Source organism: Leptodactylus fuscus, chromosome 1, assembly GCF_031893055.1.
Source record: "Leptodactylus fuscus isolate aLepFus1 chromosome 1, aLepFus1.hap2, whole genome shotgun sequence".
Lineage (NCBI taxonomy): Eukaryota > Metazoa > Chordata > Amphibia > Anura > Leptodactylidae > Leptodactylus > Leptodactylus fuscus.
The window spans coordinates 206,502,107-206,519,671 of record NC_134265.1 but is presented as its reverse complement, the minus strand read 5'-3'; the positions used below and the strand labels follow the sequence as shown (position 1 = coordinate 206,519,671).

Below are 17,565 nucleotides of genomic sequence, written 5' to 3'. Positions count from 1 at the left end.
CAGAGTCTCCAACACATAGCTGTCAAAAAAAATTCATACGCTGGTTTTAATCAATCTGCTGTATTGCACTGAATATGTTCAGTAACTTTGTGCACACTTTGCCTTCAGTATTCTGCAGTGAAGGATTGCTCAGAAAGCTGACAACAAGCCACTACACTTGAGAGATTTGCTTTTATATTGTAGTCGGCTGGTTCCCAAGAATGGATATCTGATATTACTGCCAGAAGCCTTGTGCAAAGAATAGGAGGAGAGTTCAGCTTCCAACCCTGTTACCTCCTACCATAAAATGGATATATATCAGAATCATCACCAGGTAGGTAAAGCAATACATTACTTCCATTGTACATTACATAGGAAGTGTAAAAGGTCTTTCTATGGTGGGCAGGCACTTTGAATGTGTCTGACATTAGTGAAAATCAGAATCACTAAGATGATTTGTAAAGAAAAGCCAAAAGAATTCTTCCATGCTGCACAGAGTGAACAGAGCCATACCTGTAGGAACATTCTGCAAAGTGGCCAGCAGAGGGAGCTCTTAGGTCCTGTCCGCCACAATGGAGCGTGTTCTGCTTTTCACTTACACCCAGTGATGCAGCGTAAGGGAGGAGAGTAGAGGGCTGGCCGGTGTGGAGGCACAAGGAGGGAGGGAGGGGAGATGTGTGCTGGATGGAGTGAGAAGACAGGGATTTGGCACTTGCAGTAGTGGGGCTGGGGATCCGCAGCAGTCATAGAGTCCTCTCTAGAGCAGTGTGTGTGCTACTTTGCTTCAGCATTGTTCTGCATACCTGTTGTGTGGACTCTGCCTCAGGATCTGCTTCTTGTTTCCCTCTGAGCCTGCAGGATGTCCTGACTGGTCCCTCAGCCTGAGCTCAGGAGTTGTCACCTCCTGGGCTCTAGACCATGAAAGCGGAGAGTGAAGCTGAGCTGAGCTGGAGCCTGCTCCTTGCACCTGGCCTGACTGAAAGCCACTGTGTCCCTGCGAGGAAGAGAGCCCGAGCGACTATTGGGGTAGAAGCTAGATCCCCCATGGCATGGAGCTGAGAGCTGGCACAAAGTGACTAAGTGACTTGCTTCAACTAACCGTGGTACCAAGCTCTAGCCATATCTTACAGCACTTCTCCAGGATAGTGTCCGACCATGGCAGCGCCGTGTCCGCTGTGAGTGCAGAAAGAAACTTGGACCCCGAGTATGGGGCCCCTGGTCCCACTGCTGCTGGGGGCCCTGATCTGGGTCTGTGTCTGGACAGATGACCCCAGCAAAGTGATATCAGACCGGTACGCAGTCTACTGGAACAAGAGTAACCCCAGGTAAGAAGGTGGCCAGTAACAAGATGAGGTGAGGTGAGGAAACTTTCTCTGTAAGACACAGTAGAGCAGCCCATGAGGAAAGCTACTTGCTGCTAGTCTAAGACAGTTATTCAGTTGTCTGGTAAGTGGTAAGACACTTCACACGTTACCTCAGAGACAATACCAAGGAGTGCAGACACATCTTATCCTACTGTGACGTAGTAACCTGGAAGGATACGTTTTACCTCATGTGCACATGGTAGGCAGAGTGCTGTATCCATGCCATAGCCACAAGGCACAGCAAGTGATTGCTCTTACAATAGTCTCCATTTCTTGTGATATTACTAGTCCCTGGCCACGCCCCCTTGTACAAGCAAAGGAGACCATTGCACTATTGTTGTAGTAGTAGTAGTAGGGGTTGTAGTGCTTAACTTCTGTCATAGACACAATAATACATGAGCTCTGTATGTGAATGAGCAGATGTAACATTACATTAAATGTGAGAAGCTCTAGTCTATCACTTAGAAGTCTCACAAGATCCCTTGAATGTCTAGATGTCTTCTTATCTACTAGGACAAGGCGTAAACTTTGGTGATGGGGATTTCCTAAAAGGTAACAGTTGTGCAGTTTCGCTCATGGTTTTGGACACTGAGTCAGTTCACACAGGGCAGATTTCTTCCAGAAATGTCTCCCACAAACCCATTCTGGGACTTGCTCAAATCCATGAACCTTTTGCAGAAACAGTGTTTTTTTTTTGTTTTTTGTTGCAGAAATGTCTGCCCAATGTGAATATAGTTTTGAACTTTCTTAAGTTTCCTGTATAGTCTTTTTGCCCCTGAGTCTTGGCTACAGGCCAAGCGGTTATTCGCTATGTGACTTGCCATGTTGAACTTGGGCAGACTATCTGCTTTTTGCACTGCTCCAGATGCTGCGTGGAGGAAACTCCAGGGACCTGAGGCTTCTTCCCCTAATGCCCAGGATCATTATGTGCTACAAGCATATCTCATGAAAATAACCACCAGCCATTTGTAACCAATGTGTGTTTAGACTTGGTGCTGTTTGGGGGGCAGCTGGCATAGCAGCATGCATAGTGCGTGCTGTGTTGTATTGGTTGGCAAGCAGAGTACGTATTATGTTCAATTGCTTGGCATGCATAGTGCATATTATGTAGTATTGGTTGGCATACATCATGCTTATTATGTAGTATAAGCTGGCGTACATATTGTAGTTTATGTGTAACTGGATAACATGATGAGTGCATATTATGAAGAATGGGGTGGCACATATAAAGTGTATTGTATTATGAGTTCAGTTGCCCAAATATGCAGGCACCAAACTCTACAAGTTGTCAGCAAGTCTGTTTGGCATTTACAATGGCATAGCAGTATGTGAATTCAGTGTGAATCCCATTTACATGGTTAATGAGATAATGGGTTGTAGAAAATGGTACGGTTGGAATAAGTCATATGACCTAGTTGTTGCTATAAACTGTTTTTTGGACTTATGTTCAGTGTGTATAAGTGTTATGCAGTTTATTAATCTGCATATGATCTGTGCAAGATTGTTGTGTAGTTTAGTCTTTTCTGCCCCTTCATTGATAATTAAACTTTAGCTCAAGTATTGCCATGACGGATATATGTACGCTCTATGTAACAAGTGTGAGCGTTGCATGTATGATCCCTAATCATGGTACATTACATATTGGATCTATTGTATGCGCTTTATCTAATTTCACTTGTTACAAGTCTTCATAGTAGTGATTTTTCTACATGCTTATTTCCGTGTTTAGTTTGCATGACATTCGTATGTTTTAGCAATTCAAGTCTTATGTATATGGTAGACTATGATTGACATAGCTGTTTTGAGTCTGTTGAGATATATGTTTCTGTCCATGTGAGCATCCCATATAATTGAGAAGTTCTAGTTATGGATTTCATGAACCACTGGTAAGTATGACCATTTTATGAGCACCATGGTGTGTAGTGTTAACCATGAACAATGTCTATGGCAGTTATGTATGTACAGTCTATGCATGGATGACGTGTTTCTGGTTCTATGTTATATGTACATAAATTGAAGTGTATGTCAGGTTATGTGCACAGTGCCATTCTTAACGCCATATCCATGTTGACGCCATGTGACCATATGAATAGTGTTTCTCCAAGATGTCCTTCCATCTATGGCATTTTTACCATTTCTTTGACTGTATCCTTTCATTGCACAATAGAATACAATCATATATGTGTATTCACTTTGAGCTGGCATAAAACAAAGTGTAAAAACTCCAAATCCACAATGTTGGCCAATGATTACATTCATAAAGTGCTGCGGAATATGTTGGCGCTATGTAAATAAAATGTATTATTATTATATCTATTGGGACTCACAATCCCTTTTTAGAGTCTACACACAAAGAGTAACTTTATACAAAGTGCTAAGACACTGTAAGATATTGCTGTAGCCATGCATATAATGTGGACAGGACAGACATGGCGTGTATTCTGTACAGTAGTTTGTGCAGATACGACAATAGTAGTTCACTGGATGATTTGGCAGTCATTCACCCTACAGTGATATGCATGAGGTGACGGTGGGTCCATTCATGTATAGCATGAGGTTTCCATAATATGGAGGTGATTCCATCTGTCATGTAGTAAGCAATGCCATGAGTATAATGTGTAGATTTGGGATGTACATCGCAGTATTCCCCACGGCAGCTTGGTAAATGATGGTAATACGTGTTAATGGGACTTTCTGGTGTCTGTGGATGCAAGCTGTGATTAATGTGTGTAGAAAATACATTATACTGTATTACTGTATTGCCATTTCAGTTTGGCGTATGGAACAAAGTGATTTTCCAATGTGTACAGCGCATAGTAAGTTGACATGTGTATTGTATCCTCATCTAGTGTGTAGTGTGGAGCACACGCTGCCTTTTACACTTGTATAAGGGGTGATATCAGGTATTGCGTTTTTATTTGGCCTCAGTATTTGTATAAGGTGTGCCATTTCCAAAAATTGTGTGCTGAGAGCTGTTACATATTGTTTTATGTCATCTGAAATGACTGATTTTAGAAGGAAGGGTCAAGCTTGTTTTATGTGTCCTATAGCCACCTTCTAAACCCTGGGATAAGAGGGGAGCTCTATACACATAAAGCACATATCTAAGGTGCCATTGCTTCATCTAGTTTTCACTGTGAAACTTCTACTTAATGGACTGCTGCATTTCCCAAAGCAGTGAATGAATATTTAGCAGAACCATGGTCAGTTGTGGCAGGAATGAATGAGAGAATGAACGTTAAATTATTCTTCATCATTTCTTTTCAGATGAGAATATATATATATATATATATATATATATATATATATATATATATATATATATATATGACTAGGTATATAAAATATAACTGCATTTTGAGACTCCAAGTAGTATATAACCTGTGTAGATGCAGAAGATTTCTCTAGCCACACTTTGAAAGAAACCTTTCCTGTTGTTATACAGAACTGAGGCTGTGAGGATAACTTTCTTAAACTTATTGCTCATGTATAATTATCATGTTATAGGAATGTTGTAAAAACTTCTGCCTTTGCTATATAAAATCTAGAACTAGCTAGGTATGCTCTCATAGAAACAATGCAGTGTTCCAGTTGAGAGACTGTGGGCTATGCTTCTTTGTCCACAGCAGTCCCCTTTGCTCTGCTGATTTCTTAACATATGGATTTTATTAGATGCATTACTCCACATTTTTAGTCCCTTTTCCCAGTTTTGGTTTTCTGCCTGTGACTGTATTTTTGGCCTAAGATATTTCTTTTGTTCAGTTAAATGCTCAACATATGTTAAAATTCTTAAAGGATCCCAGGTCTGGCGCAGATCGACAATTTTTTTTTTTTGTAGCTCAGCATTTCCAGACCCGGCCGGCTTCTTTCCAAGTGCTTGAGTTATTAAATGAAAAAGAACAGTCTGAGAGGATTAAGCACCTCACATAATTTAACACACTGATAGCGATCTGTAAAAATAGCATTGCTTACTTACTCAGAGTGTTCCGGACAAGTTTTCAGGAAAAAATCCAATAAATCAAACAAAAAAGAGAACATTTCATCCTAAACTGTAATTTTTTTCTGTAGCCCTGAGATTTCCACTAGAAAATCTATGAAATACAACATGTAGTTGTAGCTGTACATTTTTTTGTAAAAATTCTGTGTTTTTGAAAAAAAAATAAAAATGGAACTCAATAACCAGTTCATCGGTCCATGTATATAAATGAAATCTATATGTTTATTTCTGTTCAATTGTTTTAGAATGTAACATAACAGAATAACAGACAGAAGCACATAGAATCATATTTATAGATATATTTGGGACTATATTCTTCACATTATATGTATATATGTACGCTATAATGTTCTTATCCCCTTGCATTAATATAATTTATAAACTAAATATATAAAATATATAAATAAGGTATGCTTGTGATATATCATTTTCTTGCTCATGTTAAATCATGTTTATAAAGTATTTTTTTACAGTTAAAATCTTACAAAGAATCCAAATCCTGCCCCCCCCCTTTGAGATCATGTCACATGTCCTGCACTCCTTTCATCCTATTTATTGACATCATCATATAAACATTACAAAAATCATTCCAAAAAGAAAATTATCTAATTAAAATAGTTCATACACTATTACCGTAATCCCCCCTTTTTAGTCCCTCTTCTCCATTTTTGGTCTTCTGCCTATGACAATAATATCTTCAAATATTTATTTGTAATTGACACATATAGATAAATAGATAGATAGAGATATTTATATTTTTATTTACTGTATATAATGTATCACATGGCTTGTCTAAGAAGTTTGAACGCTGATATTGATTTATCGGGAAGACATTCATTCTCGATAACAAATCACCTTGTTTAGATCAGCCTATAATCTAATATTGGTGGAGGTTACCTCAGATGTTTTGGGACATGTCATTTGGCCAAGTCGGATTGGTTTCCTTCAAAGACTTAGATCAACTACCAATGAGTTAACTCATATTAATGGCTTATTTAATACTACCTCCATCTTATGTGGATCACACTCACTACACTTTATATGGGGCTTATTGAGATTTGTGCTTGATTGTATTGTAGGGAATTGTATTGAGGGTACTTTAACCAACCAGTCTCAGAATGTAAATTGCAGTTATCAGGGGACTTAAGGCTCAATAAACCTTAAAACATATGTGACTTGTGAAAATGACTTCATTCTTGGTTGATCAGCACTATTAAAGGGATACTTATATACAATGTGCAGTCGTATATGAAGAGTCTATAACAGATGAATGCTGCCATTGTTCCCAATTGTAAGGAGACATTTAGCCTGTGCATCCTGTTATACTGCATCCACAGTAGTCTTCTACCTAGCTAGTATGGCTAGTCAAGTCAATGAATTGGTGTTACCTGTCATTGTCTGTCCATAAACAGGCCTATTTAGTCATTTACAATTCTAGTCTCTGGAACATTTAAATATTTGGTGCTTTGCACAAATCATCAGATTATATTGGGCTACGATGAGTTTTTTTTTCCTATGTAAAGAAATACTTTATCCCAAAGCAGCGCCCTGTTGAAGATACATGGTCTTCAACATCTGGTGAGTTTTGCCTTAACCATCCACACCACTGAGCAAATTTCCAGAAAGTTCAGTGACAGCACATGGATGCCAGAATGGATGTTTGTAAAAACTTTCTCTTTCACCAACACTATATAACATATAGGCTTTGCTGCTTTATCGAGCCAAAGGTCTTGTAATGTTAGAATACAGCAATGTGGTTCTAAGCATCCAGTTTGGTTTTATCTGCTGTCAGAACATACAGTTTTTTGTGGTTTCTGTATGAACACGATTTCTGTGTTGAGCCTATTTGCAATACCTTTTTCAGTAGACCAATGTGATGCTCTTGAGCTTCCTCTTTACTAGGAGAGAACATCAGAAGTAATGACATAGACCTGGGTATCTGCTTAACTGCGTAATTGGGATGGTGTCAGACCCTAAACATTAGGTCAGTTTTACACAGGGATTCACATTCAATTGATTTAATCACATCTCTTTACATTTTTATTACATATATGGTCCTGTTACCACTCAGTCTTTTAGCTAAGAACATACAGTATATAAACATATGGTTGATCACACAGCATTTCTGCACCAAAGTCCGCATGGATTTTTCTTGCAAGAAGAGGCCATTTCAGTTGAATGAGAAACTATGCTGACTGTTCAATAGGCCCGTTCTTTTCCTTATGAGGTATTTCAAAACCACACCAAAGAATATAAGCAGTGACATGTCAATTTTGGTGTCGAAGCACTGCAAAATCCACGCTTTTGTTTCAGCAGACGCCAATGGGAGGCTGAAAAACCTTGCCAAAACCTTTTCAAAAACTGCATAAAAGAATTACACCTCATCCACAAACTCTGCGTGAGCATATTTTGGTGATCAGAGGTATTGATAAGGGCGGTTTTGATACCACAGAGTGCACATCACTGGCCACCTAGTACTTCACAACAGTATTTGCTCTTTGTGTCTTCTGTTCCAGGTTTTTGGGCAAATGAGACATGCCAACCAGAATGCCTGAAGGTGCAACTATTTTTTTCTAGTAGTTTGTGTGTGGGATAGTGGTCCATTTGTATTCACATGGCTTTCAATTGTAATGTGTTGTGTGTATAAATACAATACCTCCATACCTTGTCTGACAGTACTATTTCTGAATCCACAGATATGGTTCATATACAGCTGGTTTGGTATATATGTAATACATGACACAAGAAACATCTGCCATGTAACATGTGGGTGTGTTTTCTGGATTTCCTCAATATTCCTTCTATTTAGAATACTTAAAGAAGGCATGCATGACAAGTACTTTAGGACTTACAGATCATGTCTTATAGCACATGAAAATCTAACTTTTTCTGTAAGGACCGGCTATTTATTTTTTTATTTTTTTTTCTATACATTAGCTTTAGATTGACTATCTTTCACTGTGAGTTCTGGATTTCATCTATCTATATTTAAAGGCTAGAATAATGCAAAAGTGTATTTTCTGTGTTTGTTCTGTAACTTTCCATGTTATAGATACTAAGATTGTGGCTATGGTCATACGCATACTTGCTGTCTTCAATATAATATATAATCTGTGATGGGTATTGTTCTTGTAGCTGCAAAGCCTACAGAATATAGTTTGCTGTCCTCTTTGCTCAGCAAGGATACCATTCATTAGTATATAGGCTACTATCTACATCAGAATTAAGATGCATAAAACGAATGATAAAACCTTTTCTATCCTCACACACTACAATATCATTTCACATGGGGAAATCTCTACTAAAATGTAATATATATTCTTCATATATGGTTCATATATAATAAGGTAGGAAGAAAATAAAAAATGTGCTCATCATACATGACACCTATATTTCCAATGACAGCAGTAATACATGTAAGACTTACTAGCATGCTCTTGAACACATGGAAATTCTGTTATATCTAGATTTTACATAAACATTCCTTGTTTTTTTCTTGTTTTTGGATATTCCCAGTCATTTGACCCATCTTTTCACCAGCCTGTCTGATTTCATTATATAGTTTTTCCTTGTAGCTCCAGTTTTTTCACTTGTGTTTTCTTCTTCCATAGAGTAATATGAAAACATTTCAATTGTTTCAAAAAAGTTTCAGTTTACTCTATGGAAAAATATCTTACTGCTGCTCCAGTCACCTTTTATATTGCATTTTATTAAGGAGGTACTTGCTCTTTGTTTTAAGGTTTGTGAATATTACTAATGATAATATTTAATAAGATATTTTTAAAAAACCCACTTCCTCCGAAATGCTAATATTGTGCACAACTGTGTCTGAATATAAGAAGATATATTGCAATGCCCTGATGTTATGTCTCTTCCATAAAATACAGAAGTTACTTAACATCTAAGAAATGTTCAGCATCGATATGGAACATTGCATACCATAACTGGTGCAGTATCATTCAGTCATCAACAAATTCCTTAACACTGTATCAGTCATGTAAATTGAAGGCCATCTAGATCACTATGGAGTACAATGCTGTCACTGTACTGACTAGAAACTTGGTTTATGCTTTTATTTGAGCTATAGGAATTATATGTTGGAATATACTATATGTATAAAATAATGCACAGAGTATATACACCACAGATCTTCCCTGGATATTTAATTATTTTGGTTGCCAACAGGGAAGATGCAGCATAGAGCTAGATGGGTAATAATCTTCTAAGTCTTGCGGTTCATTGAGTGTTTCCCATACACATGGGACAAAATGTATAAATGATGGGTGCACAGACAAAGCATGCATGTTTAGCTATAGCCGCAGCTATAATGATGAGTGTCAGGGACCACAGGGTACATTCTAAAATCTTATGTCAAGAGAGCTTAACTTGCTCTGGATATATATTCATCATAGTGATAGATATAAGAATTAGATCTCTTAAAGATGTGTTACCTATGTGGTTAAGTATTACTTATCTGGTAATATTTGTGCGATTTTGTATATTGCTGTGTGTCATGTAAGTGCAGTAGATCAGTTTTGTTCATGTAAAAAGATATATGGCAAATAATTTTCCTCTAAAATGACATGTTATTATTACTTAGGAGCTACATATGTGAATTTGCTAAGAAGAGCTGAGAAGCATAAACAATAGGTTTTATGACATTTCAGCTAATCTGCTAATGCTTGAGTCGTACATGGAGTCTGGAAACCATACACACCAGACAATTAGTTGCTAGATTGCCCTGTAACCCCACCATAGTCACAGTCTCTAATTCGCGCCTTCTTTTCCTCTGTAGATCTGTTGTCTTTGTAGCAGCACACACTTTCCTTTGATCCGCTGCCAGCGTTATTTGCTCTCAGCTTCAGTATAGGAAGTTGTCAATCATGTTTCTCCAGCAGGAAGATTCATTCACATCACACCTGGGGACATTTCCACATTAGGAAAATGGAAAAAAATAATAATAAAAGTGCAAGGATTGAAAATTTGCTACATGTTTTTATGCAGTGTGCATTGCTTACGCCCCCTGCTGATACTGACTGAAGTGTAAGGTAATCTGAGGAAAATAAATTTGCAGGCTATAAAAAGATCTTTTATTAAAATGAGAATTTTGTTCTTAGCTTTCTTATCTGGTTCTAGATAAATATGTTAAAAAAAAAAATACAAAAATTTACAAAAGTTAATGCAAAATTTTTCTCTTGTTACTGAGTTCTCTGGTTCAATATATTAGTAATATTTCCCCACTTAAAAATTCCGGTCAGCAGGTATTGAAAGAGCAGGTTGTATCACTTTGCTGTTATGAGTTTCTATGTGGGTAAAAGCAATTGTAGACCCTTGGAAAGTAGAACAGCTCTGATACACCCCTGGGTATCAATCTAAATCCAATGTGGGCTAAGTAATAGAATTTGGCTTTGCACTCACATATGCAGATTCTGTGGCAAAAATTTCTGCGACTGAAAATCAGGTCCATTCATGTAATTGCAACATGCAGAAACCTGGGTGCTTGCTGTAAGGATACTTTTACACAACAATCATTAATGGCCGTGTGATGTCCGTTTTTATGACAAACGGCGGCATTAATTTCAGTGTCATTGAATGGGGGCTATTTAAATGATCATTATTTTGATGGTCCATAGCCACAGACCATCAAAATATAGGTCATGGCGTATTTTTGCCTGTTTTCATGGATCACTATACACTCAGAAGTATTGGAGATCCAGGAAAATGGATGGCACTTGGCAGTGAAAAATGGACTAAACAATATCATCAACAAAATCTTCTGCATACTGTTCACATCCTCCTTGGTTAGAGGATTTTGATGTCCATTGCACAGTTGTGAAAAAATGATTCATGTTAACAGAAATTAGTAGATGTAATGGAATAACCAATTTACTATTGAGCTTGTTATAAATAGCTTTACTTGTAAATATTAACTGCAAAAAGACATTTGGTTGATTTTCTGCATAGAGGAAAAATAAGTTGTAAGAATATTATGAAAGTGCTGCAGAGGATGTTGGTGTACTATAAGTAAACATTATTATTAATAAATCCCAGTTGTCTTCTTAGTGGTCGGGATATTGTTTTTCCAAATTCTGTACACTGCGTTATCAAATGTTTGTCCATTCTCTATGCTAAATAAACACGAATATTAGAGCTCAGTTTTAACACTATTAGTTTTATTCCCTTTTGAATATGATACTGGTGTGTAATATAAAGTGTAGGTGATAGTTTAAATACAACAGTATATTGTTCAGAGGCTTCTTTGTTAGGAATGTTTTCTATTGCTTATTAGTAGCTGTACATGTGTGTAACATGTCTACTTAGCATCTACTTTCCCAACCCATCCAGTTCACTAGAATGTTCTTCCTTCCCTGGAAACAATCTGCTATTGAGGGACTAGAAGATTTGCTCAGGAGAGGAAGATAATTTCATATGAATTAAATCCCATTTACACAGCACAACTATTGTTAAAACAGTTACCTGGTGTAAATGTGCTTTAAAAAAAAACCAAAAAAAAAAACCGATAAAGCTTTTTGTATATTGTTGGTATTAATTTTGCACCTAATTCACATTTATGGTATCTAAAACATGACTCTCCGGAGAACAATTACTAGGTATGATGACGATGACCACCAGGGAGGGAAATCTTCTCAGGATTGCTCTGATGGAAATACCCATCACTTGATAATTGATTTCTCAATTTTTTTTTTTAAATTGTTCTGGTAATATTGGTCGGCTTAAAACTTAGTCGTTGTTTTGTACTAATGAGAAACGGAAAAAGGGATTCTCTTTCTACTATACGTCATGGCTGTACAGATTGAAACCATTGTAAAATTATTACTATAGAACTTATTTTGGAGATATCTCTTAGTATACTGTATAAAATTACTAGCGTTTTATTGTAGAGACATAATTATTTGTCTACCTACCTACATACTATTTCTATCCTTTAAGTCTATGCTGTCATTGATCAGTCAGGCTATTGAATCCATTCACTGAGGGCTAAGCTCTACAAAATTAAATTGAATTGGAGGACATTGAATCTGGTATAAAATAATAGGGAAAGCCATAGAAAGAGGACGAGGAACTCCGGTTGAAAATCAGCTGCAAATTCTGTTGTGAGAACCTAGCCAAAAATATCAACAGTACAAGACAGAGTTCTAAGAAATGATGCTCTAAAATTATGGGCAATACCAGTATGTGCTAATCCGAAATGTGAATAGACATGACATATTCTGTTTAACTGAAGCTCTTCAGACTGTAGATATGTACAAGTAATCAGTTGAAGGAGGGGTCTTGTGCCCAAGGGTGTAGAGGGGATGCAGAGGTAGCAGTAACTACTGGACCTTGGACCCTGAGGGGGTCCCAAAGGACCCTCTGCCGTATAAAATATACCACTATTCTGAATGGCACAAGGTGGTTAGGGGTCCCAATACAAGGTCCAGGAACATTAAGTTATGCCTCTACTTGTACCTGTCCTTTTTCCTTGTTTGGACAGATCGCAATAAAGCTTCACAAAGATACATTTTAGGCAACCAGCCCTTGTCATAGTTATGATACTTTGAAGAGAGGATGATAACATCTGTGTTCATGATGGGTGATTCCTTTTAGTGACCTAAAGCAATAAAGGAAGACGCAGATATACCTTGTAATTTACAACCCTGATTACAACATTGTGTTTTTTGTATAAAATAATACACATAATACAGATAGCATAAGTGTACTGTAGCAGCCAAGCATCCTGTATGCTACCTCTGAGGCCAAGTTTACAACCAATAGTATGTGACAATTGTCAAGTGACCATCGTGCCATTACCATGGGTGAGACAAGGAGAAATGATTTGTATAGAATGTTGGAGAAAACAAAGTAGCGCTGTTACTAATTGCCTGGACTGACTTCTCATTGGTCCTCCTGCAGATACCAATTATGTACCCACATTCTTCCTCTACCTAGACTGCACTTTGTTTTAAAAAGAAAAAGACAAGTAGCACAGATAGATGGATGCAGAGCATTAATGTCTTGTTCACCAGCAGACCTTTCTCAGGCCTCTTGAGTTTCTTCTTGAATACAACGTTCCCAATGTCCATACAAATTCACATTCCCTGTCTCTGAAGTATTTTATTTGATAAAATTTGAGAGACATTGAAGTTTTCTCCTTCCAATGTGTCTAGTTGCAGAAGGACTACAGAAGAAAACAATGGCAAGCCTTCGAAATACAACGTCTTTAGCTTGTTGTTGGCCTGACCAGCATCTTTCTGTATAAAAGGCCTGTGGTTTCTTTTGCTTTCAATGGTCATTATTTATCTTTAAGTGTTGGGAATATCCATTTAGGCTGTGTTGTGTAGGGCTCGTTCATGATTGTTAATTATCTGTTAATGAGGTTTCCCGCTAAGCTGGATCTCAAGTGATATACAAGTGAAGGCTAGAATTTAAACTGGGTCCTTGCAGTAAGATGCAGGGCTCTACCCGGACAGCAAAAGTACTTGGGAGCAGAATGAAAGGATAATGGCCCTTTGTTAGACTACAGCACTTCCACATACAATAGGCACAAGATGTGTATACATAATAATCACTGAGAGAAGTATGGAGAAACTGGTTTTTTTTACAAGGCCATTATTTTACTATTTCTGTATGTTAGCTCAAGTAGTATTACTAACTTTATCAACAGTGATGTACCAAGAATATAAACATTTACAACACTAGTTGTGGTAACGTATTCATTGGCAAATAGGCTGGGGAATATTTCACGAGAACCAATCAACATATGAGTTGTACTACACAACTGGTAGTGTGTTATTGGTGCTGGTGTAACAGGTGCCCATGGACACTCTCTGGCATTGGGGCATTGACAATATGGCTGCTCAGTGCACCTGACCACACTCTCCTCACACAGACCCCTGCATGTCATCTGGCTGAGAAAGTACACATGCAACACCTGACTTCTCACTTTGATTCCTTTTTACTGCAGTAAATGTTTGTAGTTCAGCAAATTTCAACTGGGTTGACAAAAAATGCAAGGCTAAGGTTCCATGTAGTGAGGCACAACTGTGGGAAAAAAATGCAGCGGAAACGCATTGCGTTTACTTCTGCAGCACATTTTACAGAAAGTCCACCAAGTTTTTCTCTGTGGACTTTCTGCTTCTATTATACCTATATGGAAAACGTCACTTTCGTGTTTTTTTTCTGCAATGTGTGGATAGGATTAACCAGAACCCCATTCACTCAGCAGTTACTGTAGAACACTGCTTTCCACTTTTCTAAATCGCTACATAGGGCTTCATCCTAAAACAGTAAAGTATTACAACTTCTCGTGCGGTGAAAGTCATAGGCACAACTTTGTTTTACCTGTAAGGAGTCAGCACACAATACAGTCACCAGAAGCTACAAGAACAACTGACCACACAATGAACTTACACTCTTAACCCCTTCCCGACATCTGTCGTAATAGTACGGGAAGGACTTCCCACAAACCGCCGTAGTACCATGGAGGCTGCATGGTGCGCACACAGAACCTGTGTGCGCACCATGCCCTGCGAGTGTCAGCCGTATGTTACGGCTGTCAATGCCCTGTAACACCCGCGGTCGGAACCGCGGGTCCGGGATCGCGGGTCTAACATGACCGCCGGCATCTCAGGGGTTTCGGTATATTATGGTGCCGATCGGCACCCCCGCAATGCTTTCGGGGGGTGCCAGTGTTGGTAATGGGCAGCCCGGGGTCTGATCAGTGACCCCGGGTCTGCCCTATGCCGTCCCCTCCACGTACCTGGTTGATCCTGCCAAAAAGGAAGCCGTCATCCCCGTGCGTCTACACAGGCTGACAGCTTCCTCTACACTGCAATACATGTGTAACGTGTATTGCAGCGTACATCTAGTGAAGCAGAGAGCTGCAGATCACTGCTTCAATCCCCATGGGGACAGAAAAAAAAAAAGTTATAAAAAAGTAAAAATAAAGAAGTTTAAATAAGTTTAAAATAAATTAGAAATAAAGCCCCCAAAAGCCCTTTTTCCCATATACAATGTTTTATGTAAAATAAAGAAAAATAGAAAAAAAACATTACATATTTGTCCGTAATAACCTGAACAATAAAATTAAAACATTATTTAACCCGAACCGCGAACATCATAAAAAAAAAACGTAGAAAACCGCACAAAATAATGATTATTCACCACCTTTCCCTTACAAAAGTTCAATAAAAAATAATCAAATAGTAAGATGAAAACCAAAATGGTACCAATAAAAAGCAGAGGTCATCCCGCAAAAAATAAGCCCTCAACCAGCTCTGTCTAACAAAAAATAAAAATGTTATGCCTTTCGGAAGATGGCGATACAAAAATAATAGATTTTTTTCCCTAAATTGAATTTTATTCTGCACAAATAGCAACGCATTAAAAAATCATATAAATGAGATATCGCCGTAACCGTACCGACCCGCAGAATAAAGGTAACATGTTACTTATGCTGTACTCTGCACGGGAAAAAAAATAAATGCTAAAAAGCAATTCCAGAATTGATGTTTCCTTTTACATCCCACCCAGAAAGAGTTAATCAAATGTAGTCAATAAGTTACAGGCCCCAAAATGGTGGCATTGAAAAGTACATCTAATACCGCAAACACCAAGCCCTCATATGGCCACATTGCCAGAAAATAAAAATAAAAATCTAGCTTGTACAATGTGAAGACAAAAACCCCAAAAGTCGCCAAATCATTAGGACATAAGTGGCTGCGACTAGAAGGAAATGCATAAGCTGTGTGAGCGTTTTCAGGGGACCCCCCATATTTAGAGCTTATGAGAGATAATACACCAGCGCTGATCCCCAGAATGCCCCTCTTCCCCATCCGTGTCATAGGAGCTAGTGGGAAAATAGAATGGGATTTGGTGTACCCAATTTACTCCGCACAGCTTACATATTCACTTCGGGGTTACTAATGCTACTACATCACTTGATACATTCTTTGAGGGGTGCGGTTTTCAAAACAGGGTCACTTTCTAGAGGTTTCCACTGATTTGATACCTCAAGGGCTTTGTAAATGCGACATGGTTCCTGAAACTGATCACAGCCAGCTCTGCCCTCTAAAAGTTCCTTGGCGCTCCTTCCCTTCTGCGTCTCGCTGTGCATCCATATATTAGTTTACACCCACAAATGGGGTACTATGGTAGTCCGGAGAACTTGCATAACAAATTGTGGGATGCGGTTTCTCCTTTAACCCCTTGTGAATGTGCAAATTCTAGGGCTAAACGAAAATATTAGTAAAATAAAATCAAATGTGTAAATTTCACCTCCATTTTGTATTAATTCCTGTTAAGCACTTATAGGGTTGAAATACTTGGTATATGTTGTTTTGGCTTATTTAAGGGGTGCAGTTTTGAGAATGGGGTGATTTACGGGGGGGGGGGTGTTAATACAGGGGTCTTTCAAAACCCCTTCATAACTGGATTAGTCCCTTAAAAAATGGGTTTTGGAAATTTCTTGAAAATTTTGAATATTGTTGTTTCACTTGTAAATCTTATAATGTCCATAAAAAATAAAAGGGTGACTAAAGTTTGATGCCGACATAAAGCAGAGATCTGGGACATGAGATTTATGATATAATTTTGGCAGTCTGACTATCTGTATGCAATGCACATCATTTCAAACGTTATAAAATGCATATTTTTCAAAATTTCCACCACATTTCCTATTTTTTCATAATTAAACACAAAACATTTCAACCAAAATTTACTACTAACATGAAGTACAATGTGTTACGAGAAAACAATCTCAAAATCACTTTGGTAAGTTAAAGCATTCCAAAGTTATTGCCACATAAAGTGACACATGTCAGTTTTGAAAAATCGAGCTTGGTCAGGAAGTCAAAAAGTGCCATTGGCGGGAAGGGGTTAAAGCAATATCACACATGCTAACTAAATTACAACATAATGCACAAGTCAAAGCAACAGGTACACAGTACACACTATAACACTGCAACATGCGGCTATACTGGGCCAATTTACAACCTAAACTTTCTTAGTTCTTCCACTATGTATGCTGCTAACATGCTGGGTTCACTCTTCTGGCATCTATCCTAACCAATTGACACTTTCTGAAATAGTCAACTGTTCAAGGTTTGAATTTGCACCACCTTACATCGGTAGCTAGAAAACCTGAAAACATAAAAACTGAGTAAATAAGGTGCCCTGCTTGGAATCAGACCCACTGATGAAATGTTAATGTTAGGAAACCAAATG

General features: G+C 38.0%; 1 protein-coding gene across 1 annotated transcript in view; it reads left to right on the top strand.

The window, feature by feature from the left end:
* The first annotated feature begins 652 nt into the window (after positions 1–652).
* The window catches only part of EFNA2 (ephrin A2), a 191,436-nt gene continuing 174,523 nt past the window's right edge, over positions 653–17,565 (top strand). Inside the window, exon 1 of the mRNA XM_075283680.1 lies at positions 653–1,304. Within this exon, the coding sequence (XP_075139781.1) occupies positions 1,186–1,304 (119 nt within the window). The 5' untranslated portion in view covers positions 653–1,185. The remainder of the gene's footprint in view (positions 1,305–17,565) is intronic.